The sequence below is a fragment of the Ranitomeya variabilis genome, chromosome 5 (genome assembly GCF_051348905.1).
Source record: "Ranitomeya variabilis isolate aRanVar5 chromosome 5, aRanVar5.hap1, whole genome shotgun sequence".
NCBI classification, from domain to species: Eukaryota; Metazoa; Chordata; class Amphibia; order Anura; family Dendrobatidae; genus Ranitomeya; species Ranitomeya variabilis.
The window spans coordinates 450,730,898-450,757,702 of record NC_135236.1 but is presented as its reverse complement, the minus strand read 5'-3'; the positions used below and the strand labels follow the sequence as shown (position 1 = coordinate 450,757,702).

General features: G+C 45.8%; 1 protein-coding gene across 4 annotated transcripts in view; it reads right to left on the bottom strand.

Annotated features, from left to right (window-relative positions):
- Nucleotides 1-26,805, bottom strand: part of CEP83 (centrosomal protein 83) — a 98,942-nt gene that overhangs the window by 57,766 nt on the left and 14,371 nt on the right. For all 4 annotated transcript variants that reach the window (XM_077265403.1, XM_077265402.1, XM_077265405.1 and 1 more), the window contains 2 exons: nucleotides 22,346-22,477; nucleotides 5,389-5,640 (listed from right to left, as the gene is read on the bottom strand). In XM_077265403.1, coding sequence (XP_077121518.1) covers nucleotides 5,389-5,640; nucleotides 22,346-22,477 — 384 coding nt within the window. The remainder of the gene's footprint in view (nucleotides 1-5,388; nucleotides 5,641-22,345; nucleotides 22,478-26,805) is intronic.

Here is a 26,805-nt window from a genome sequence, read left to right as displayed (position 1 = left end):
AAAGTGGAATAACACGCGATCAAAAAGACTGATATAAATAACCATGGTACCGCTGAAAACGTCATCTTGTCCCGCAAAAAACGAGCTGCCATACAGCATCATCAGCAAAAAAATAAAAAAGTTATAGTCCTGAGAATAAAGCGATACCAAAATAATTATTTTTTCTATAAAATAGTTTTTATCGTATAAAAGCGCCAAAACATAAAAAAAATGATATAAATGAGATATCGTTGTAATCGTACTGACCCGACGAATAAAACGGCTTTATCAATTTTACCAAACGCGGAACGGTATAAACGCCTCCCCCAAAAGAAATTCATGAATAGCTGGTTTTTGATCACTCTACCTCACAAAAATCGGAATAAAAAGCGATCAAAAAAGTCATGTGTCCGAAAATGTAACCAATAAAAACGTCAACTCGGCCCGCAAAAAACAAGATCTCACATGACTCTGTGGACTCAAATATGGAAAAATTACAGCTCTCAAAATGTGGTACCGCAAAAAATATTTTTTGCAATGAAAAGCGTCTTTCAGTGTGTGACGGCTGCCAATCATAAAAATCCGCTAAAAAACCCGCTATAAAAGTAAAATTAAACCCCCCCTTCATCACCCCCTTAGTTAGGGAAAAATAAAAAAATTAAAAAATGTATTTATTTCCATTTTCCCATTAGGGTTAGGGTTAGGCCTAGAGTTAGGCCTAGAGTTAGGGCTAGGGTTAGGGCAAGGGTTAGGGCAAGGGTTAGAGCAAGGGTTAGGGTTGGGGCTAGGGTTGGGGCTAGGGTTAGGGTTGGGGCTAAAGATAGGGTTAGGGTTTGGATTACATTTATGGTTGGGAATAGGGTTGGTGTGTCTGGGTTAGAGGAGTGGTTAGGGTTACTGTTGGGATTAGGGTAAGGGGTGTGTTTGGATTAGGGTTTCAGTTATAATTGGGGGGTTTCCACTGTTTAGGCACATCAGGGGCTCTCCAAACGGGACATGGCATCCGATCTGAATTCCAGCCAATTCTGCGTTGAAAAAGGAAAACAGTGCTCCTTCCCTTCAGAGCTCTCCCGTGTGCCCAAACAGGGGTTTACCCCAACATATGGGGTATCAGCGTACTCAGGACAAATTGGACATCATCTTTTGGGGTCCAATTTCTCCTGCTACCCTTGGGAACATACAAAACTGGGGGCCAAAAAATAAGTTTTGTGGGAAAAAAAAGGATTTTTTATTTTCACGGCTCTGCGTTGTAAACTGTAGTGAAACACTTGGGGGTTCAAAGTTCTCACAACACATCTAGATAAGTTCCTTGGGGGGTCTAGTTTCCAATATGGGGTCACTTGTGGGGGGTTTGTACTGTTTGGGTTCATCAGGGGCTCTGCAAATGCAACGTGACGCCTGCAGACCAATCCATTTAAGTCTGCATTCCAAATGGCGCTCCTTCCCTTCCGAGCTCTGTCATGCGCCCAAACAGTGGTCCCCCCCCACATATGGGGTATCAGCGTACTCAGGACAAATTGGACAACAACGTTTGAGGTCCAATTTATCCTGATACCCTTGTGAAAATACAAAACTGGGGGCTAAAAAATCATTTTTGTGAACAAAAAAAGAATTTTTATTTTCACGGCTCTGCGTTATAAACTGTAGTGAAACACTTGGGGGTTCAAAGCTCTCAAAACACATCTAGATAAGTTCCTTAGGGGGTCTACTTTCCAAAATGGTGTCACTTGTGGGGTTTTTTAATGTTTAGGCACATCAGGGGCTCTCCAAACGCAACATGGCATCCCATCTTAATTCCAGTCAATTTTGCATTGAAAAGTAAAATAGCGCTCCTAACAGTGGTTTACCCCCACATATGGGGTATCGTCGTACTCAGGACAAATTGCACAACAACTTTTGTGGTCTAATTTCTTCTCTTACCCTTGGGGAAATAAAAAAATGGGGGCAAAAAGATCATTTTTGTGAAAAAATATGATTTTTTATTTTTACGGCTCTGCATTATAAACTTCTGTGAAGCACTTGTTGGGTCAAAGTGCTCAACACACATCTAGATAAGTTCCTTAAGGGGTCTAATTTCCAAAATGGTGTCACTTGTGGGGGGTTTCAATGTTTAGGCACATCAGGGGCTCTCCAAATGCAACATGGCGTCCCATCTCAATTCCGGTCAATTTTGCATTGAAAAGTCAAATGGCGCTCCTTTCCTTCCGAGCTCTGCCATGCGCCCAAACAGTGGTTTACCCCCACATATGGGGTATCAGCGTACTCAGGACAAATTGTACAACAAATTTTGGGGTCTATTTTCTCCTGTTACCCTTGGTAAAATAAAACAAATTGGAGCTGAAATAATTTTTTTGTGAAAAAAAGTTAAATGTTCATTTTTATTTAAACATTCCAAAAATTTCTGTGAAACACCTGAAGGGTTAATAAACTTCTTGAAAGTGGTTTTGAGTATCTTGAGGGGTGCAGTTTTTAGAATGGTGTCACACTTGGGTATTTTCTATCATATAGACCCCTCAAAATGACTTCAAATGAGATGTGGTCCCTAAAAAAAAATGGTGTTGTAAAAATGAGAAATTGCTGGTCAACTTTTAACCCTTATAACTCCGTCAACAAAAAAAAATTTTGGTTCCAAAATTGTGCTGATGTAAAGTAGACATGTGGGAAATGTTACTTATTAAGTATTTTGCGTGACATATGTCTGTGATTTAAGGGCATAAAAATTCAAAGTTGGAAAATTGCGAAATTTTCAAACTTTTCGCCAAATATTCGTTTTTTTCACAAATAAACGCAAATTATATTGAATAAATTTTATCACTATCATGAAGTACAATATGTCACGAGAAAACAATGTCAGAATCGCCAAGATCCGTTGAAGCGTTCCAGAGTTATAACCTCATAAAGGGACAGTGGTCAGAATTGTAAAAATTGGCCTGGTCATTAACGTGCAAACCACCCTTGGGGGTGAAGGGGTTAAAAACATGCAGTGAAACGTTTTACCTCACAGAAACAATCAGCGGCGATCCCATGCTGTAATTTCTCTATATTTTATTCCAGTCTTCCACTGCCCAACAGCTGTGGTATGATCGGATAATGTCCCTGCAGGTCAGACACAGCCATTACACATACTTCACACGTTGTGTATAACTGTATAACACACGTACATGTAAAACTGGTACCGATGTTACCAGTGGGTCCGTTTTTGCCATGATGGATAAGAAGAAATAAATAAATGACACAGCTTCTTCTATCCTGTGCCATGTTAAATAAAGAAAGCACACAGCCCATATACTGATGCCATCTGTGCGCTGTATGTGTTTTTCACGATCCACAGATTTGTATAGGTCCTGGTCATCCGCACTGCCAGAAAAAACGGATATGTCTCCATGTATTTTACACGGACACACGGCCCATTTAAAAACATGGACATGTGAATAGCATCATACGGACTGGAAACATGGACATGAAGGAGGCTTTACAGTACGTAGCAGGGGAACATTTAGAAAATCTCAGCGCAGTAACTTTTTTTTTTTTTTTAAACACATCCAATTGTGGAACTTATTTTAATTCCCAGATCTATTTATTAACATATACAGTACAGACCAAAAGTTTGGACACACCTTCTCATTTAAAGATTTTTCTGTAGTTTCATGACTATGAAAATGTACATTCACACTGAAGGCATCAAAACTATGAATTAACACATGTTGAATTACAGTATATACTCGAGTATAATCCCACCCCCCTAATTTTGCCACAAAATAACTGGGAAAACGTAATGACTCGAGTATAAGCCTAGGGTGGGAAATGCAGCAGCTACTGGTACATTTCTAAAGTAAAAATAGATACCAATAAAAGTAAAATTAATTGATACATCAGTAGGTTAAGTGTATTTGAATATCCATATTGAATGAGGAGCCCCATATAATGCTCCATACAGTTCATGATGGGCCCCATAAGATGCTCCATACACAATACGCCCCATAAAGTTTATGATCCATAGAGATATTTGCCCCATATGCTGTGATAAAAAAAAAAAAATCTCACTCACCTCTCGTCGATCAGGCCCCCAGCACTTTCAATATTTACCTGTCCTCATTCCGGGCGCCGCTCCGTCTTGAGCACTGACGTTCAGGCAGAGGGCGCGCACTAACCACGTCACCGTGCCCTCTGACCTGAGCGTCACTGCGGAAGACTCTGAAGACGGAGCGGTGCCCGGAACGAGGAGAGGTGAATTTCGCGCAGCGCTCCCCCTCCCCGTTATACTCACCTGCTCCTGGCGCTGTCCCTGGTTCTCCGGCGCCACAGCTTCTTCCTGTACTGAGCGGTCACCGTTACCGCTCATTACATTAATGAATATGCGGCTCCTCCCCTATGGGAGTGGAGTCAAGTCCATATTCATTACTGTAATGAGCAGTACCATGTGACCGCTCAGTACAGGAAGAAGCTGCGGCGCCAGGAGAACCAGGGACCTGCAGGGACCGCGCCGGGAGCAAGTGAGTATTATTAGACTCCACTCCCCTGCCGACCCCTGGGTATGACTCGAGTATAAGCCGAGAGGGGGACTTTCAGCCCCAAAAAATGGGCTGAAAATCTCGGCTTATACTCTAGTATATACGGTATATACTTAACAAAAAAGTGTGAAACAACTGAAATTGTGTCTTATATTCTAGGTTCTTCAAAGTAGCCACCTTTTGCTTTGATGACTGCTTTGCACACTCTTGGCATTCTCTTGATGAGCGTCAAGAGGTAGTCACTGGGAATGGTTTTCACTTCACAGGTGTGCCCTGTCAGGTTTAGTAAGTGGGATTTCTTGCCTTATAAATGGGGTTGGGACCATCAGTTGTGTTGAGCAGAAGTCTGGTGGATACACAGCTGATAGTCCTACTGAATAGACGGCTAGAATTTGTATTATGGCAAGAAAAAAAAGCAGCTAAGTAAATAAAAACGAGTGGCCATCATTACTTTAAAGGGAACCTGTCACCCCCCCCCCAGTCGTTTCAAACTAAAAGAGCCACCTTGTGCAGCAGTAATGCTGCATTCTGACAAGGTGGCTCTTTTAGTTCTTGGTGCTGTAACTTGAGAAATAATCAGTTTTATAATTTGTCCGAAATACCTGGTATTCAGTCAAGGAGGCCGGTGTTTCCCCCTGCTTTAGACAGCACACAGCTGTCACTCACATCTTCTTGGCGCCGGGCGCCGCCTCCTCCTTACCGCCGTTTTCAAAATAGCCAGCGCCTGTGCTCTTTTCCCCTGCCTGGTGCAGACGCAGTGAGCGCTGGCTGTCTGTCCTCATATGCAGCCCAGCTGACTGCGCCTGCGCGCCCGCCCTGCCTGTGAATCCCAGCCCTGCAATGTGAATAAATCATAAGTCACTGCGTCTTTTAAGACTGTACAGAAAATGACTACAACCTCCAGAGAGCGGAGAGCGGCTTGAGTCTCAGTCATCTGTCGCACTTGTATCCTCTGGACGTTTTCGGCTTGTACGCCATAGTGTTCTCGTTCAGCTCGCAGCTCTTTCACCTCAGCCTTCAAATCCTCCACCTTTTGGCATAATAAGACTTTCTCCCCCAGCAGATCCTCTAAATGTTTGTTACCTCTTGAGCAATCAATACTTAATATCTGACTGTGAAGCTCTTCTTTATCTTTTTCAAGCTGTGCAACCTACAGGATTAGAAAAGTTACAAATCCTTAGAAACAAATATGGCAGTATTCTATATTTTCTGTTTTTAATACAGTAATACAGTAGTACAGGAATTAATATGTCAGGTATAACTGCCCTCACTATAAAGGGCACACACTAAAGTACTACAAGACTAGGCAGTTGCCACCTGAAAAGGTTATCCAGCAAATTAAAAAAATAAATATTTTAAAGTACTGTAATTCATACTTTTAATCTTATCAGAGCAAAAAAACATGACTTATTTTTCACCCTTATGAGCTCTTTTCTGCAGCCTTTGGTCAGTTCATGTCCTGTGGTCGGGCACCAGTTCCCATGTGGCCAGGAAGAAGCTGCACCTTCCAGGAGTGTAATGCAGTCCGGCTTCTGCCAAATCCTCATCTCCCGTCACTGACACAACCTCATTTTATCTCACTAGCCATCTCATATCTGTGGAATATCTAAACATTTCTTCCCCCATCCCTCTCATACTTGCTTTTTACATCTGACAACATAGCTCATTAGTAGAGGAAGCATGGAAGCTGCAGATCACATCGGTCCACCATGGAATGCAGGAAAAGGTGGACAAACGTTCTGAACCCAGAAGAAACAACATTGGATGTGGCCACATACAAATATATACCAAACTGAACATTATTTTTAATGAATGTACAGCGCCAACACACTTTTTGACATGCCTAATTGACTTTCAAATAATATCCTTCGGGTGACAACCCTTTTAAAAACACACCTGTTACACAGGGCTGCCAAACCTCCGACTCCTCAATTTCCATGACACAGACTCCACCAAAATGAGCTCCGACTCCAACTCCGACTCCATAGCCCTGCTCTTACAGTTCCTAAGCCAAGGTCGGGACAGAGACCCAACAATGAAGGATGGCTTGACGTTGGCTGTTGGGCTCAAATCTGTGCGCAAGTAACTTTTTGTTTAACTAATTTTTCACTGCAATTTTGCTTTTATACACACTTTAAAGTGTTTTCCCATTTTCTATGGGATTTTAATGCAGTTTAAATGCTCTAGAGCAGCGTTTCCCAAACTCCAGTCCTCACGGACCCCTCGGATCGTGTTTTCAGGATTTCCTTAGTATTGCACAAGTAGTGGACGTATCAAGGCATCAGGAATTGTCTCACCTGTGCAACACTATGGAAATCCTGAAAACATGACCCGTGGGGTCCATGAGGACTGGAGTTTGGGAAACACTGTTCTAGAGCAATCAGTATTAGCAAGTCAGGGAGTAACCATATACTTTTTATAGTTCCTGAGCTAGTCACAAATATAGAAGTATTTTTTAAATCAATCATTACTTAGTCAAAAGTACAAATCTAAAAGGTCAAAAAATGGGGAAGGATCAAATTCACTAAATTAATATTTTCTTCTGCATTCTCCTTGGCAATTCAACTTGTAATTAAATACCAGTTGTTTTTTCAACAACCTCTGCATAAATAAATAGTACAAGCAAACATAAGAACATTTACAACATATCTTATCAGGGAAATAAGCTTTTTTCTTATTTGGGAGACATTTTTTCTCCTCCTGCTTGCATTCCTTATTCATTCTGAAAAGCTACTCAATGCCTTCTTGGTTGTAGCAGCACAGACTGCCAGCTCAGTGAGGAGTCAGGTTACAGCTACTACTATATGGTATTGAGAGGGGAGGAGAAGGACAGATTGATACACAAGCAGGGAAGGGCACGGATCAAGAACCAGCTGTCTAGCAAGTGACTTAGGCTAGGTTCACATTGCGTTAGGGCAATCCGTTTAGCGCTAGCGCTAGCGGATTGCGCTAACGCAATGTATTTTTATGGATCGCGTTTAGGGGTCGCGTTAACGTCCCCGCTCTCGCAGATCCCCGATCTGCGAGAGCGGGGAACGGACCTCGGGCGCGCCGCGGACGCTGCAAGCAGCGTCCGAGGCGCGTCACAGAAGAACGGCACATCGCTAGCGCGAGCCGAAAAAGGCACGCGCTAGTGATGCGCTGCTGGCGAAATTAACATTGCTGTCAATGGGTGCGCTAACGGACCCGTTGCATGGCGTTAATTGCGACATTTTCGCCGTGCAACGCTGTCCGTTAGCGATCACCCATTAACGCAATGTGAACCCAGCCTTAGCTTCTACCAGAAATATATTATCACATACACTACTTAGTGCTGCTGCATAAAGTCTACCATGCTGCTTATACATGTGCGCTACAGAAATCCCGCTGTTTCTGTCTACTATGCATGGGAAATCTCCACTCTCTAGATCAGAGAACTTAAAATTAAAGACAGAGCCTGCAGGGGAGGAAGGTGATGAAAAATGCATGATAGAAGTTACATAACGGCCAGAACTAGGGTTTATTCTCATGTGCAGACACAACGGCTTACTTTGGACAGTTACCTGAAATGACAAGTATACTTTACAGCTAGACTATGGTAAGATTTCAATTAGGCCTCATTCACACATCAGTTTTCTTTTCATATGAGAAACTGACTGATTTTGTATTTAGTCAAGGTTTTTTTGTTTTTTTTCTTATTTTCCCCATATGAAAAATCTGATGGAGATGCTCAAGCTTCTCCTAGCTAAGAGCCAGCAGAAACAAAAAATGGACAGCACTAGGAGGTCATCCAAGTGCTTTCAGCTTTGTTTTGTTTTTTGACTGACCTACTCATTGAATGGGAGAGTTTTGTCCACAAATCGGGTCTAAACACACATCACTTATTTTTAAAATTTTTGCAAACCATGATTCACATAAACAATCCCATAGACTATAATGGGTGCGTGTTCTATCAGTAAAAAAAAAAACACGGATAGAATATGTATGTGAAACACGGACGCCTATATAGGAACCTAATTAGTTTTGGGTATGCATCCCATAACTAAGAAAAAAGAAGAAAGCAGGCATTTCATAAATGATCACATCAGTAAGATTCAATAGATGTTGTATGCCAATAACCGGACAGCAATTACGAGGGAGTGGTCTACCCACAAAATTCAAACTAAAATGTGTGTAGAGCGAAATGTTGGGGACTAGAGTTGAGCGACTTACTTTTTTAGGATCTAGTCGGGTTTCGCGAAACCAGACTTTCTCAAAAGTCGGGTCGGGTGAAATCGTCCGATTATTGCGAAAAGTCGGGGGTTGACTGAAACACGAAACCCAATGCAAGTCAATGGGGAATCAAAGTCGGCAGAGAGTGGAGGACAGGAAAACACCTACAGTGGCCATTTTAATGCCAAAAATATAAATTCTTATTACTGAAGCTTGTCAATCTTAATTTACTTTATAAAAATAATAATTAGGCATTGAAAACTGGGGGTCATTTGGCTAAAGTTGTGGGGGGGGGGGGGGGGGGGGGGAGTAGGGCTGGCTCAAGTTTTTCGTTGGCCCAGGAAACGCGGAATGCGTCACGGCAGTGGAGCAGGGAGAGGTAAGCATTTAAACTTTGCAAGTGCTGTGATCCTGAGCAAGAAGGGGGGGCCCACTCTTTCGCATTGGCACTGGCACAAAGGCCCCTCAAAGTACGGCGGTGTGTATGATGGCGGGGGTGCCACCCACCGGCAGAGACACTTTTGCGTACTATGAGGGGCCCTGTGCCAGTGACGTTGCCAAGGAATATGACCCCCCCCACCTGATGAAGGAACCTGCACTTTCATCTGCACCTTCCTCTTTGTCCCCGTGTAAGGTGGTATAGTATGCGGGAAGGGGAACCGGACTTTCAGCAGGGTCAGATTCTGGCTGTAGTGCAAGGGGAATGTAGTGGTCTGGGTCAAAGTACCAGCAGAGTCATCTAGCAGTGGCTGGACAATGGGCAGGATGACGAGGAAACACAGATATGGGCCCAAATAAAAAGGTAGGCAAAATGCAGTTCAAAACTGGTAACAGGACTAAACAGGCGGCATAGCTTTGTTCAGCGGAGGACAACTGTAATGAGATTTCCTACTCCACACTGATGAGGGACAAATACCCCGAAACAGCTGTCTGTGGATGGATACCATGTTTTGGCAAAGGTGGTTTTCCGTTTTTGGATGCTGCCCTTCCCGTGGATGTTCCTTCCCAGTGAAGGACCTGGCTATTCATTGCTTGCGTTGAGAAACACGTGATGGTGTCTCCGCAGCTTTTCTACATGCAACTGTAATGAGAGGCTGACAATTAGTAGGGCCAAAAAAGTACCGTATTTTCCGGCGTATAAGACGACCTTTTAACCCCTAAAAATTGTCCCAAAAGTCGGGGGTCGTCTTATACGCCAGGTACGGCATGTGCAGGGAGCGATCCTGGATGTTCCCAGGGTCTGAAGGAGAGGAAACTCTCCTTCAGGCCCTGGGATCCATATTCATGTAAAAAATAAAGAATACAAATAAAAAATATGTATATACTCACCCCTCCGAGAAGCCTGGCTGTCACCGCTGCAAGCGTCTGCCTCCGTTCCTAAGAATTGCAGAGCGTGAAGGACCTTCGATGACGTCACGGTCAGGTGACCGGTCACATGAGCGGTCACGGACCAATCACAGGACTGCAACGTCATCGAGGGTCCTTCATGCTCTGCAATTCTTAGGAACGGAGGCAGACGCTTGCAGCAGTGACAGCCAGGCTTCTCGGAGGGGTGAGTATATACATATTTTTTATTTTTATTCTTTATTTTTAACATGAATATGGATCCCAGGGCCTGAAGGAGAGTCTCCTCTCCTTCAGACCCTGGGAACCACACGCCGTATAAGATGACTGGGCGTATAAGATGACCCCCGTCTTATACAGCGGGCATATCCCAAATTCCATATTTTATATGGAAAAGTTGGGGGTCGTCTTATACGCCCAGTCGTCTTATACACCAGAAAATACGGTAAGTAGGCTAAATGCAGTTCAAAACTGGTAACAGGAGTGAACTGGCGGCATAGCTTTGTGCAGAGGACAGCTGTAATGAGGGGCAGACACAGTTAGTAGGCCCAACCAAACAAGTTGGCCAAATGCAGTTTAATATTCGAAACAGGAGTAAAGTGGCGGCTCAGCTTTGTTCAGTGGAGGAGAACTGTAAGGAGTGGCGCAGACAGACTTAGCAGGCCTAAAATAAAAAAGTAGGCTACATGCAGTTCAAAATTGGTTACAGGAGTACACAGGCAGCATAGCTTTTTTCAGTGGAGGACAACTGTAAGGAGTGGCACAGACAGACTTAGTAGGCCTAAAATAAAAAAGTAGGCTACAAGCAGTTCAAAATTGGTTACAGGAGTACACAGGCGGCATAGCTTTGTTCAGCGGAGGACAACTAAGGAGTGGCTGACACAGTTAGTAGGCCAAAATAATAAAGTGAGGTAAATGTCTGCCCAAAAAATGTTCATAAATAAACAGGTGGCATAGCTAGGTACAGGAGTGGGCTCTTCTGCTGAGTAGCAGACAGTGGTAGTTGGCGCAAAGTATTAACTGGTCTAAATGGAGGCCAGGGCCCCTGTATATTTTTGCTATCATCTATCATTTCAAAAAATTTGTATTGGCAGTGCCATTGAAGGATTTAACAGCACAGACTACACAGTGGTGGAGCAGGAAGAGGTAAGTATTGGAAGTGGTAGAGCACTGTTCGACCTGGGGGGAACACTCTCGTGGGCGGCGGTACTGGCACAGGGCCCCTCATATTATGACGGTGTGTCTGACGTTTGTTGTGCACCACCACCGTCAGACACTTCATTGTACTATGAGGGACCCTGTGCCAGTGCAGTCGTCCAAGAGTGGGCACACCCACCTGTCCAGGCAAACGGCACTCGCACGGGTGATTGCACTAGGTGGTGACCACGGCCCTGTGGGGGGAGTCAGTCCATTTAGGGAGGTAAAAAAATGGCCTATGGTGGACATTCAGCAGCTGCAAATGGAGGAATTGGGTCAGTCAGTCAGAGGAGGCCAAAAGCAAGACATTTTCCAGGCAAGCTATGTGTCAGCAGGGGAAGGTGGGGCAAAATAATTTGAAATCCATGATTGGTTCATTTTAATGAAGGTTAGATCATCAACATTTTGGGTAGCAATACGAATCCTTTTTTCGGTCAGTATTGAACCAGCAGCACTGAAGACTCTTTCTGATAGCACACTAGCAGCAGGGCAAGCGAGCTCCTGTAATGCATATTCTGCCAATTCAGGCCAGGTGTCTATTTTGGATGCCCAGTAATCAAAGGGGAATGACCTGTGAGGAAGAACATCGATAAGGGAGGAAAAATAGTTCGTAACCATACTGGACAAATGCAGTCTCCTGTCACTTTGAATTGATGCAGCAGTACCTGTCGTGTCAGCGGTCATTGCGAAATCACTCCACAACCTGGTCATAAAACCCCTCTGTCCAACGCCACTTCGAATTTGTGCACCTCTAACACCTCTGCCATGTTGCCCCCTGCAGCTCATGTGAGAACCATCACCGCCATTGTGTGCTGGGAATGCCTGAACCAAACAGTCTACAAGAGTTGCTTGTTTGGTAGCCAATATTTGCTCAAGGTTCTCATGTGGCATGATATTTTGTAATTTCCCTTTGTAGCGTGGATCCAGGAGGCAGGCCAACCAGTAATCGTCATCGGTCATCATTTTGATAATGCGGGGTCCCTTTTTAGGATACGCAAGGCATACTCAGCCATGTGGGCCAATGTTCCAGGTGTCAATTCACTGCTTGTGCTGGGTTGAGGAGCACTTTCTTGCAATTCAACATCACTTGTCTCCCGCAAAAACCCTGTACCTGACCTTGCAACGCCACCAGTTTCTATTGCCCCCTGAGAAGCATCCTCCTCCCATAAATATTCATCCCCATCATCCTCCTCCTCCTCTTCGTCCACCACCTCGTCCAGGAGAGTTCCCTGAGCAGGCAATGGCTGACTGTCATCAAGGCTTCCCTCCTCCTCGGCTGCAGACGCCTGCTCCTTAATGTGCGTCAAACTTTGCATCAGCAGACGCATTAGGCTACGTTCACATTTGCGGTCGGCGCCGCAGCGTCGGGCGCCGCAGCGTCGCCGCATGCGTCATGCGCCCCTATATTTAACATGGGGGCGCATGGACATGCGTAGCACTTGCGTTTTGCGCCGCATGCGTCCCTGCGGCGCCCGCGTCCGGGCGCAGAGGACGCAGCAAGTTGCATTTTTGCTGCGTCCAAAATCAATGAAAAAAAGGACGCATGCGGCGCAAAACGCAGCGTTGTGCATGCGTTTTGCTGCGTTTTTGTTTGCGTTGTGCGTTGCGGCGCCGACGCTGCGGCGCACAACGCAAATGTGAACGTAGCCTTAGTGGGATGCTCATGCTTATGATGGTGTCATCTGCACTTACCAGCCGTGTGCATTCCTCAAAACACTGAAGGACTTGACAGAGGTCTTGTAGCTTTGACCACTGCACAGCTGACAACTCCATGTCTGCCATTCAACTGCCTGCCCGTGTATGTGTATCCTCCCACAAATACATTACAGCACGCCTCTGTTCGCACAGCCTCTGAAGCATGTGCAGTGTGGAGTTCCACCTTGTTGCAACGTCGATTATTAGGCGGTGCTGGGGAAGCCTCAGCGATCGCTGATGGTTCAGCATACAGCTGGAGTGTACGGGTGACCGGCGGATGTGCGAGCAAAGTCTTCGCACCTTCAGGAGCAGGGCTGGTAACCCCGGATAATTTTTCAGGAAGCACTGCACCACCAGGTTCAAGTGTGAGCCAGACAAGGTATGTGTTTCAGTTCTGAAAGGGCTATGGCAGCCATAAAATTCCTTCCGTTATCACTGACTACCTTGCCTGCCTCAAGATGTACACTGCCCAGCCAGGACTGAGTTTCTTGCTGCAAGTACTCGGCCAGAACTTCCGCGGTGTGTCTGTTGTCGCCCAAACACTTCATTTCCAACACAGCCTGCTGAGGCTTACCACTAGCTGTTCCATAATGGGACACCTCGTGTGCAACACTGGCAGCTGCGGATGGAGTGGTCGTGCGCTCTGTGGACGAGCTCTCGCTTCTGGAGGAGGAGGAGGATGGGTGAACGCCTACAACAGTTTCCTAGACCGTGGGCTAGGCAGAACTGTCACACTATGGCAGTCCCCTGTGGACCCTGCATCCACCACATTAACCCAGTGCGCCGTGATGGACACGTAACGTCCCTGGCCATGCCTACTGGTCCATGCATCTGTTGCGAGGTGCACCTTTCTACTGACTGATTGCCTCAGTGCATGGACAATGCGGTCTTTGACTTGCTGGTGGAGGGCTGGGATGGCTTTTCTCGCAAAGAAGTGTCGACTGGGTAGGTCATAGCGTGGTACTGCGTAGGCCATCAGGGCTTTGAAAGCTTCACTTTCAACCAACCGGTAGGGCATCATCTCTAACGAGATTAGTCTAGCAATGTGGGCGTTCAAACCCTGTGTAATCGGATGAGAGGATGAGTAGTTTCTTTTGCTAACGAGAGTCTCTTGTAGGGCGAGCTGGACTGGAGAGGTGCATATGGTGGAACTAGCGGTGGTGGTGGTGGTGGACATGGCCGATTGAGAGAGGGTTGGTGATGGTATTCTTGATGTTGACCTACATACAGTGTTACCTTCCAAAAACCTTGTGATTCCGTGACTGCTTTGGCCTTGCGACGATACCTCCACATTTGCTGCTGGTGGTGTCCTAACTGGTGGGCTTACAATGAGGGAACAAATGTAGCGTTGCTGACTACCTTCATTCTGAGCAGGTGCACCAACGGTACAGGACGTTTGGTAGTTAGTCCAGGCTTGCAAGTGCATGCTGGTTAAATGTCTACGCATGCACATTGTATTTAAATTTAGGGGATTCTTCCCTCTGCTAAAGGTCTTTGAGCATTTCTTACAGATAACTTTGCACTGATCATTCGGATCTTGGTTAAAAAATTGCCACACTCCACTCTTCGTACTATGCAATACCTTTTCAGGCATTGCACGCTGTGCTACTTTCACCGGATGGCCACGCTGTCCTAAAACTGTTTTTTTGGTTGACAAACTTTTTTGGCCTGAGATGGGCCTGCCGGATGAAAGCTGTTGTGATGTTGATGGCTGCTGCGGATCATCCTCCTCCGCTTCTGAGCTACTGTCAGCGGCACCCTCTTCCCCCAATGGCTGCCAATCTGGGTCAACAACTGGGTCATCTATCACCTCCTCTTCAATGTCATGTGCACCTTCCTCTGTGTCACCGTGTAAGGTGCTATAGCGTTCGGGACGGGGCACCATAGTCTCATCAGGGTCAGATTCTGGCTGAGTACACTGCGAGGGCAATGTAGTGATCTGAGTCAATGGAACAGCATAATAATCGAGCTGTGGCTGTGCATCAGTGCACTCCATGTCCGATTCATCTTGTAATGGGCAGTTAACAATTTCCCTTTCTAACCCAGGCACGGTATGTGTAAAGAGCTCCATGGAGTTAACTGTAGTGTCGCCTGCCGCATCCTTCACTTTAGGTTTGGGTGAAGGACACAAGGAAGCGACTTGTTCCTGACTGGGAGCATCCACTGACGACTCGCTGCTTTTATATTTCGAACTGTCGGAAGAGGAGGCGAAAGAGCTAGAGGCCGAGTCAGCAAGGAAAGCCAAAACTTTTTCCTGCTGCTCCGGCTTTAAAAGCAGTTTTCCTACTCCCAGATAAGGGAGCCTTCGAGGCCTTGTGTAGGCAGACGATGACGCTGGCTCAACACCTCCAGCCTTAGCTGCTATTTTGCTTTTCCCACTACCACCAGATGCTCCACCACCACCATCAGTACCAGCTGGCAACGACCGCCCACGGCCTCTTCCACCAGACTTCCTCATTTTTGGGAAAATCTAACCAAAATAACAACCGTTATATGGTACTGTAAAACAAGGTAGAAGGTGTATCTAAACTTGTTGAGAATTTAATTCTCCCTTTTTTTGGGAGGAGACTGCACCACAACTCAGGCCCAGTGTATAACACAACACAATGTAAGTGGCAGAAAGTGGCTTGCTGATACACCACAAACTAAGAGGACTGAGGTATATCCACCTTGTGAGCACTTTTTTTGGGGGGAGACAGCACCACAACTCAGGCACAGTGTGTAACACAACACAATGTAAGTGGCAGAAAGTGGCTGGAAGATATCTGAAAAAAATCCAAGGACTGTAGTACAATTTCAATCTCCCTACAATGATCTCAGGACAAGTATGGCAGCAACAAAAAGGACTGCTGCACACAAAAGTGTGGACAAATAAACAAGATAACTGTGCAGAAAGGAGCAACAGGATTTTGCTTTTAAAAAAGCAGTTGGTTTGCACAGCAGAGGTGCAAACAGCAATGCAGCTATCAGGGAGCCTTAGGCTACTTTCACACTAGCGTCGTACGACGCACGACGAATTGCGTCATTGCGACGTACCGACGCAAGCAGTGAAAGCGCCGCACAACGGGGGGCAGCGGATGCTGTTTTTCAACGCATCCGCTGCCCCATTGTGATGTGCGGGGAGGCGGGGGCGGAGTTCCGGACGCGCATGCGCGGTCGGAAAACACGGTCTCGACGCACCAAAAAAACGTTACATGCAACGTTTTTTGGTGGCGATGGACCGACGCAACACGACACAACCGTCGAACGACGGTTGCGACGTGTGGCAATGCGTCGCTAATGCAAGTCTATGGAGAAAAAACGCATCCTGCAAGCACTTTTGCAGGATGCATTTTTTCAACAAAACGACGCATAGCGACGTGCAGTGCACGAGGCTAGTGTGAAAGTAGCCTTATAAGGCAGCCTAATAAGCTACAGAGCTGATGCACAAAGATATAGCCTCCACTGTCCCTGCAAAACAAAGGTGGTGTTGGACAGTGGAAATCGCTACAGCACAAGCGGTTTGGGGGTTAATCTTCCCTCCCTAACTATATCCCTTCTTCTGACGAAGCTGAAGCAATCTCTCCCTATGCTAAGATCGGCAGAAGTAAGATGGCGGTCGGCGTGCACGCCCCTTTATAGCCCCTGTGAAGCCGCAGAAAATAGAATTATTCTTACCGTTAATTCGGTTTCTAGGAACCTTCCACGACAGCATATGGAGGTTGTCTCTTTGCCCTAATGGGGAACAGGAAACACAGAGAGGTTAAAAGGACCTCCCACTTGCCAGTGACTTACAACTGAGACCGTAGCACTGGTTTACCTTCAGAATCCCAGAACTAATCAAGGAATATGTATCGGGTGGGAAATTAGTGCCATCGTGGAAGGTTCCTAGAAACCGAATTAACGGTAAGAATAATTCTATTTTCTCTTATCACCTTCCACGACGGCATATGGAGGAATACCAACTAATTTGGCACTAGGGAGGGACAACGGCCTGGAGTACTTTACGGCCGAAGGCTAAGTCCTTATTGGACAATACATCTAGTCTGTAATGTTTAGAGAAGGTATGGAGTGAAGACCACGTTGCTGCCCTGCAAATCTGCTCCGGAGATGCGCCTGCTCTTTCTGCCCAGGAAACCGATGTAGATCTGGTTGAATGGGCTTTGATTCCTACTGGAGGCAATTTGTTTTGAGCGAGGTAGGCTTCCGTTATAGCCTTCTTGATCCAAGTAGCGATGGTACTTTTGGCTACTTTTTTCCCTTTGTTTTGTCCTGAGAGATGGACAAATAGGTTATGATCAATTCTAAACGAACGGGTCAGGTCCAAGTACTGTAGAAGAATACGCCGGACATCCAAGGTGTTGAATCTTCTTTCTTCCGAGTTTGCTGGATTGTGGCAAAAAGTTGGTAGGAAAATCTCTTGAGAACGAAAGTCAGAGATAACCTTCGGAAGAAAAGACGGATCAAGACGAAGCACAATTGAATCATCTCTTACTAGAAGATAAGGTTCTCGTATAGACAAGGCCTGTAATTCACCAATCCTTCTAGCTGAAGTAACGGCTAACAAAAACACCGTTTTGTAGGCTAGATTTTGTGGAGAACAAGAAGATAGTGGTTCAAAAGGTGGACCTGTCAGACCTTGGAGTACTATATTGAGATCCCATGGGGGAACTATGATCTGTTTTCTAGGATTCATTCTAGTAGCTGACGTCATGAACCTTTTAATCCAGCGATGACCCGCTAAATCTTGGTCAAAAACCGAGCTAAGTGCAGAGACCTGTACCTTGAGGGTACTGGGTCTAAGACCTATTTCTAAGCCTTTTTGTAAAAAATCCAAAATGATGGGTATATTAGGCTTGAGAGGGTCTGGAAGGTTAGGCAGACAGAATGAAGAAAACCTTTTCCAGATTTTATTGTAGATGGCGTTGGTTACCGGTTTTCTCGATTTTTGGAGAGTAGCTATGACAGGGATTGATAGTCCTTTAGCTCTTAATACCTGGGCTTCAGCAACCACGCCGCCAAGCTCCACTTCTGAGGGTCTGAGTGGAGAATGGGACCCTGAGAAAGAAGATCGTAACATTACCGGTCCATCCACTTGTAGTTGGATAATTAAGTTGAACCAACTTCTTTTGGGCCACAATGGAGCTATCAGGATAGTCGGAGTCCCTTCTAGGCGTATCTTCCGTAGAACCTTGGCAAGGATTGGGATTGGCGGAAATGCGTAAGCCAGGCGAAACTGCCAATCTTGGGTTAGAGCATCCAACCCCCTGGGATTGCCTCTTGGGTTCAAGGAAAAAAAGGTTTTGACTTTTGCGTTCTGGTGAGAGGCAAAGAGGTCGACGTCTGGATGACCCCATCTGTGTACTAACATGTTGAATGTTTGAAGATCCAGGCTCCATTCGCCAGGATGAATATCCTGGCGGCTTAGGTAGTCCGCCTGAATATTTACAGTACCCTTCAGGTGGATTGCCGTCAGGGACAGTAGGTGTTTTTCGGCCCAGGAAAAGATTCGAGCGGAGATCTTTTTTAGACTGAGGGTCCTTGTACTGCCCTGGTGCCTGATATGAGCCACCGTGGTCATGTTGTCCGAGTATATCTGGACATGTTGTCCAGAAATCTGATGACTTGCCGCTAGTAGGGACTCTTCCACAGCTTTGAGCTCCCTGAAGTTTGATGATCTCTCGGTGATCGACTGGCTCCAATGACCTTGATAGGGGACATGGTTTACTATGGCTCCCCAGCCCCTCTTGCTGGCATCTGTTTTGATCGTGGATAGAGGGGATTGAATCCAATATACACCTTTCAGTAGGTTCCTGGGATTCATCCACCATGTTAAGGAAGCTTTCACTCTGCCCAGAGTGTGGATCCTCTTGGTAAGAGTGCCAGGTCGACCATCCCAATTGTCTAGAATATGGGCTTGGAGAGTCCTTGAGTGAGCTTGAGCCCAAGCCACCGACTGTATGCAGGCTGTCATGGAGCCCAACAGCGACATTCCTTCTCGTAGAGTAGGAGTCCTCATCTCTTTGAACTTCCTGATTTTTGTTACTAAGGGAAGTCTGTGATCGTCTGGGAGGAAGGACATTTGTTTTGCTGAGTCCAGAATTACTCCCAGAAATCTCCTTGTTTTTGCAGGTTGAAGCTGAGATTTTTCTAGGTTTGGAATCCAACCTAGGGATCTCAGAATCTCTAGAGTGGTTGAGACATGGGATATTAGGGTTATCTCGGTGGAAGCTACTATCAGAAGATCGTCCAGATAGGGCACTATGCAGACACCTTGTTTCCGGATGAATGACACTACTTCTGCCATCACCTTGGAAAACACCCTCGGTGCTGAGGAGATGCCGAAGGGAAGGACTCCAAACTGATAGTGCTCCACCCGATGACTCCCCTGTATCGCAAACCTGAGATATTTTTTGTGTCTCTGGTGAATAGGGATGTGGAAATACGCATCCAAGGTCGATGGTTGCCATAAAGGAGTGATGTTCTATCAGAGGAATCGCAGATCTTACGGACTCCATCTTGAACTTGCGATATTTCACATGCTGATTCAGACCCTTTAAATTTATAATAATCCTGACGTCTCCCGAAGGTTTGGGAACCAGAAAGTCGGGAGTAGTGTCCCTTTCCCCATTCTGATTGTGGGACTGGGGAGATTACATTTGATCTCATAAGATCCTTGAGACCCAAGGACAATAGACTGCGATCCCTTGATGTTGGAAGGGAAGTGATCTTTAGACCCTGAGGGGGGGGGGAGAAATTAACTCTATTAAAAGGCCCTCCTTGATGACGTTGAGAACCCAGTGGGAACTGGTGATATTTTCCCACTGATCCACATATTTCGAGAGTCTTCCCCCCACCGGGTCGGAGTCATTGTTTGTCCTGTTGGGACTGCTGCTGCAGGACAAAAATATTTTTTCCCCTACCCTTTGCGTAGCTCCACCTGCCTGTTTTTCCTTTGCCTCTTGTTTGAGAGGGCTGAGGTAGTGGGCCACGAAAAAAACGTTTTCTAGGCTGTTTTTGCTCCGGGAGCGCTTTCTTTTTGTCGGTAGCCTTATCGAGAATATCATCTAGGGCTGGACCAAAAACGTAATCTCCTTTAAAGGGTATGGCGCAGAGCTTAGCTTTAGAGGTGATATCCCCACTCCATAGCTTAAGCCAGAGGGCTCTTCTGGCAGAGTTGGAAAGTACAAGGGATCTGGCGGCGACTCTTACAGATTCCAGAGAAGCGTCCGCCAAAAAACCTGTAGCTTTATGCAAAATGGGGAGGGAATCCAATATCTCGCCTCTAGAGGTACCTTGAGATATGTGATTTTCTAATTTCTCAAGCCAGCAGGAGAGGGCTCTAGCCACGCAGGTGGAGGCGACGTTAGCCTTAAGGACAGACGTAGAAGTTTCCCATGATTTTCTGAGGAGACTTTCGATTTTTCTATCCATGGGATCCTTCAATTGTGAAGAATCCTCAAAAGGGAGTGCAGTTCTCTTGGCGACTCTAGCCACCTGCACATCTACCTTGGGAATGTCCAATTTAAGATCATCCTCAAGCGGAAATCTGTGCTTCATTTCTGAAGGGGTACTGAGACGCTTCTCAGGTAGTTCCCATTCCTGATTAATCATACTGACAATGTTAGTATGAACTAGGAAGCCCACTCTCTTCTCCGATGAAAGACCACCAAACATCTGATCCTGTATGGACTGCGGTACAGGTTCCTCTTCTAGTCCCATGGTGTTACGGACAGCAGAGACCAGATCCTCAATATAGTCTGAGGAGAAAAGGTATTTCCTGACCTCAGCTTTAGGTGATACCGGATCCTCCCAGCCAACAGATGAGGCATGAGAGAGTTCTGAATCAGAGTCGGATTCCACAATCTGAATCTTCCTCTTTTTAGCTGGGGAATGAGGTTGCAGCTGCGGAGGTGGAGGTGGGGGTGGAGGTGTAAAAGCTGCCAGGGAAGATTGTACCTCCTGTTTCACTAGTGAGCGAATCTCATCTAACAGAGATGGCTGCTCAGCTCTTATTATTCTGTCAGTACATGGCTGACAGAGTTTCTTATCCCAGTTAGGAGGGCATTTAATGGAACAGACAGGGCACTTCTTCCTATTGGCACCTTTAGGGGCAGGTTTTTCTCCCTGAAATATACAAAGGGAGAGAGGGGTGAGGACTTCTAACCCCTGCTACACTCCTCCCGGATCCCATCCCTGCAAACACTCACAGAGGCAGGGGTGGCGCTGGGCTCCGCAGATACGGGGCATGAAGAACCATCCATACTGGGGGAAATAGCCTTACCTCAGTGGTGGTTCAGCAGGCTTTTATGGACGCCATCCTAGCACCTGCCTCTAGCGATTATCATCCCCCTCCCCCTCCGGATCCAGGTGAGGGAGCTCTGAGGTCCGACACGCCGGCCGGCGAAACCCGGAAGTACCGGCTTCTCAGTGTATGGGGGAAACCGGAAGTGACACGCGAGGCCGCTGACGTCACTTCCGGAACGCCGAGCCGACAGCATGGAGGAGGAGGACGCCGGGCAGCTCCAGGAGGAGCCCAGTCAGGGAAGCTAGGCCTGCTTTGCCCTCGTGGGGGCGCGGGAAGGCCGGGAGGGGGTCCCGAGGTACCTGCGAGCAGGACGACGGGAGCAGCGTAAGGAGGAGGCTTGAAGCGACCATCTGCTGCCTGGCTATACAGGCAGAGCCTGCAAAGGTACCGTAGCCGCCGGCCACTACAGCACATGGAAAACCTCTCCCTGTCCCATGGGGAACAGGAAAGACACTGGCAAGTGGGAGGTGGGAGGTCCTTTTAACCTCTCTGTGTTTCCTGTTCCCCATTAGGGCAAAGAGGCAACCTCCACATGCCGTCGTGGAAGGTGACTAGAGAAAGCAAGCCAATCACTGTCATGCCCTTCTCTAAGATGGTGGGGACCGAGACCCATGTCATCACGCTGCCCACACTCAGCGTCCTCCTTCATTGGCTGAGAAATGGCGCTGAACGCGTCATACGAAACGCGACTTTGGCGCGAATATCGTCGACCGCATGGCCGATCCCACACTGGGATCGGGTCGGGTTTCATGAAACCCGACTTTGCCGAAAGTCGGCGATTTTTGAATTTGTCCGATCCGTTTCGCTCAACCCTATTGGGGACCACTGGTTTAAATAATGTTTTAAATAGATTTGTTTTTACTTTAGCTGCTTATCTTCCAGCGCTGGTCAGGCTTTTCCACATTCTCCATACTTCGTGTTCTGTTACCTCTGCAGTGCTGCTGTTATCACGTGCCTGACCGGCCAAAAAACAGAAAGCACAAACACCAGAGAGGGTCCGATACATTGTTAGAAAAAGACCGGTGGTGGATCACTAAGAGGGCACAGGGGCAAATGGACCCTTTAACACATTTTTCAATAGACTTCCCACTCTCCCAGTATATTCATAACACTAACTGGACATTAGAAAATTAAATATTACCTGTGCTTCAAATCTGAATTTTTGTTCTTCTAAAGATCTATGCTGTTCTTCCCTCTGGTGTTCCAGTTGAGATGTAAGGATACCATTTTCATATCGCAGTTTGTTGTAGTCTCCTCTGTATTTCTCAACTTCCTGCAAATATTAAAACCATGAATTGTGGAAAAATATGTCAAGTATTTCCATCTGACTAGTCAGAACTGGAAGTTCTATCACAGCAGACTAACCAAACTATGAAATATGGTCAACCTAACAACTGATCACTGAGGTCTAATGGGGTCCCAGGGCGCCTGGTGGGGCCAGACTCATAGTGAGAGAAGCAATGCCGTAACAAAACACACATGATCCTTTACTGACTTGTTAGCCAGTGTAATTAAAGCTGCAATATTTCAGGTTTTTTTATTTTAATTCCCCCCCCCCCTTTATGGGTATGTGCACACGGTCAGTAAACGCCGTGGGTTGGACGCTGCATATCTCAGCAGTGGCCAGATGTTACAGCATAGTGAATGGGATTTCAAGAAATTCCATGTCCATAGATGCCAGCAGCTTACCTGCGGAGATGCACATGCGGCACATCTTTCCAGACTGCAGTATGTCTTTTTCTTGTGGAGATGCGAGTCTACGCAAGATAAATCTCACTCGTACAATGTATTGGATGCAGCGATTCTGCACGGTTCAATTAACACATGCAAAATCACCTGCGTTCAAAAGCCGGAAGCGCCTTGGATGGAGCGGACATGTGCGGTTTCCAAAGCGCTGCCAATTACTGACCGTGTGCACCTACCCTCAATATGTTCAACATGAAAATAGGATTTAAAAGGGGTTTTTTTTGCAATAAAAATAACTTGGAAAAATACACTTCTCAAACAAATATCAATACCAGAACTTACTGTTTTGGTTTAGTTTTTTTTTTTTTTTTTAAAACATGAAGCATACCCATGTACCTGATCACAGGTTTTATAAGTTGCTTCAAACTGTAGAGTTCGTCTACCTGCAAGCTTCTCCTGCTGTGGCCGAGCATTCGCAGATTATAATTGTAGTATTCAGCCGGAGAGCGCACGTATCCTTCACATGGGCCGAGGTAGACATCAGAGTCTTCATAGCCAGATGTCAGACCGCAGGCTACGCAGGTCATCAACATTGCATTCAGCGCTAACGATAATATGATGCAGGAACACAACTATGCTGTCTGCCTTTACTGTGTCCGAGGGCTCACAGTGATCTGTGACTTCTGGTTGTACAAACGGTAACTGAAGAAGGGATCACTGTACACTCTTAGCCATAATGCAGACAAACAGCTGCAGAGAATAATGCTACATGCCTGCACTATGGATGAGAGGCGCAGGCATTTTTCAGTTACTGAACATAAGCCAGGAGTCACAGATCACTGTGTGCTCTGCCACAGTAAAGAAACAGAATCACTGTGTGCCTGATCATACATCGATCAGCGATGGTTACAATAGTCAGTCACCTGCTCGGCCCAGAGTCGTACAAGGTGCTATGAGAACTCTACTGTCTAACTGGACCCATGTGAAACACATGCAAGCTCAACACCAAGAGATGTTCCAGTACTTTACACTTAATTCAATTGAAAAATAAAATATTCTTTTTGGTTGCACACCCTTAAACTAACACTTAATTGAAGTACCCTTTGAATTTATGATGGCATTCAGTCTTTTTGGGTAGGAGTCTAACAGCATGGCAGTTGCAGTAGTGTTCCAAATCTGTGAAATTGTGAGGGCAATTCCTGTGTACAGCCCTCTCCAGGTCATCCACAGACTTTCAATTGGATTCAGGTTTGGGCAATTCCAAAGCTCTCATCTTCTTTTGGAGAAACCATTCTTTGTTTATTTGGAGGAATTCTTAGGGAAATTCACCATCTTTTCTGCAGATGCCTAAAAGTTTTTTTTTATGCAAAATTGACTGAACATGTGAAACTGTTCATAATTCCTAACACATCTACTAAAGCCGCAGTTCCAGTTGCCAAAAAACAGCCCCAAAGCATAATGCTGCCTCCATCATGCTTCCCTGTGGTTATGGTGTTATTTTGGTAATGAGCAGTGTCAGCTTTGCGCCAAACATCCCTATGGAGACAAAGGGGTCAGTGGGTGCTCTAATCTGCTGGCCCTGCTGTCTTAAAAAAGGCCACATGAACCAGGGTTCACCCTATTGAACGCCCGCACTCCTTCCCAGTCAGCATAATACCACTGAGACAAAACAGGGTGAGGGTAAAACAGTGTGACAATACTTTACTGAACCAGCAACAGACAATAACATCTAGAACAGTTGCAGCAAATAAACAAGATGGTGCAAAATTACAGAGCATTACCCTTCTGGTGACTCGAAGGGATTAGAGCAGCTGCAACTTCGGGGCTTCCAGGGCAGACTACCCTCACCAGTAGCACCCCATTTTTGGCGGGCACCCACAGAGAGAAGGTAACAACAAACTTAGGAAGCCAACAGCCCATTGAGGCACATGGCCAGGTCACCAGAGGGTCCCAACCTGCTTCCCCAAACATCCCCATGGGTCGAGTGTTAGTCAAAGGAGCAAATCTGTATTCTTCCAGGTAGAGCCATGGTCTCTTAAACTGGCATCCTGTGGAATGGCAAATCTGTGTTCACCTTGATGGTGCCTTAGCTGTTGTTCTATAGAGTCTCTCTTTTTTGCAGAAGGACAGAAATCAGATCATCCACAGGTCAGGGTAGAGGTAGGATGAAATTAACTCTTGTTGGAGTATTTAATCAATCTGCATAGTTTGTCCTCCACTGTTTTGAAGGTCACCAACTACATGGACTTATACAATGGGTAATCAATACATTAGCAAATATTGATTGTTCAATGACCCTGTGTCCCTGTCCTCCAAAGATAGTAATACAAACTATAGGAGCTGATATAAGAGGTAAACAGAAGCCATTCAACAATTCACAAACATCAATTTCAAGAGTGAACGTTCAGACTCATGACAAGTCTATGTTTCTTGACCCACAGAAGAAAAACACAAGTTCAATAGTCAACGTTCAGACAATAGCATATGTCCCCTGGCCTACTGAAAATATACGTCTGGCATAATTAAGATTAAAATGCTGTGTTGTCACAATCCCGTCTCAAATTATGGTCAAAAAGTTTAACCTTGGGTCTCATTAGACCATAACACTATTTCCCACAAGCTTTTGGCAGACTTGAAGCAGGTTTCGACAAAACATAGTTGGGCTTGGATGTTTTTCTTTGTAAGAAGAGGCTTCTGTCTTCCCCCCCTACCACACAGGCCAAATATATGAAGAATAAGGAAGATTGGTAACACATGCCATACTCAACCAGTACAGGCCAAAATTTCCTGCAGTTCCTTTAATGTTGCTGTATGTTTCTTGGAGGTCTCCCAGACCTATTTTATTCTTTTTTTTCAGTAATATTTGAGGGAAGTCCAGTTCTAGGTAATGTCACTGTGATTCCAAATTTAAACCACTTCTTAATGACAGCCTTCACAGTGTTCCCTGGTAAATATTAGTAAGCGATTTTCACACCATGGTATTTGCCGTAAAATGCAACTAAAATGTCAGGAAATTCCTACTAGAATAGCTAAAAACTGTACATTGGGTTAATGATAATCACTGTAAATAATGGCAGCTGTGTACTGGCCACCATTTCATACGAGTTTAAATGTGATTGGCCAGTTCTGAACACAGACACATCCCCAGTTATAACCACATTATTTTACTTTTGGTTATTTTTAAATTTTCCACTTCAAGAAGATTTGAGTTTATTTCTCAATGGATTTGTACAGATTATGGACAACTTTAAAGTGAACTCGTCAGCAGGATTGTGCCCAGTAAACTACAGGCAGTGTCAGGTTGACACCATTATACTGATTAAAATGATCCCTTGGTTTATTAAATCCGTTTTGTGGTTGTTGTGAAGCGATGGCCGGGGGACCACCACTGTGCAGGAAGACTACTGTACACAAGATGAGGTGCAAACAGCAAAGGGTAGAATAATTGGGAGGCAAGGAATGAAAGGAACGAGGAAGATGCAAACAGGGGTTTACAATAGCATAAGACAATGTACATGAGTTATCTTGTCCGTAAAATAGCACAGTTCTCCAACAATTACAGACTCAGAATTTGTCTCTCAAGCAACTTTAAACAATAAACAAATAACAATGCTACTCTATGTATAACCTCCCTGGCCTTTACTAAACAGGCCACACGGCTCCCGTGTACTGACTACTGAAGCCTGCACTAGGCCCTAACAGGTGCACCAAACAGGAACAGACTCACGGTGATGTTGGGGACTCAGGTACAGTCCCAGGGGGGCCCCCAGAAGTCCAACACGGTGGTGCGCACGGCTTCCTGTCAGCTCTGCGAAGCGTGGACTTCTCCTTGCTTCTGGATCCTAGGGATGCTCCTGGAAACTGTAAGTCCCCTTCTCAGTATCTTCGTGGCTTCACAAACTAGCACAGGACAGC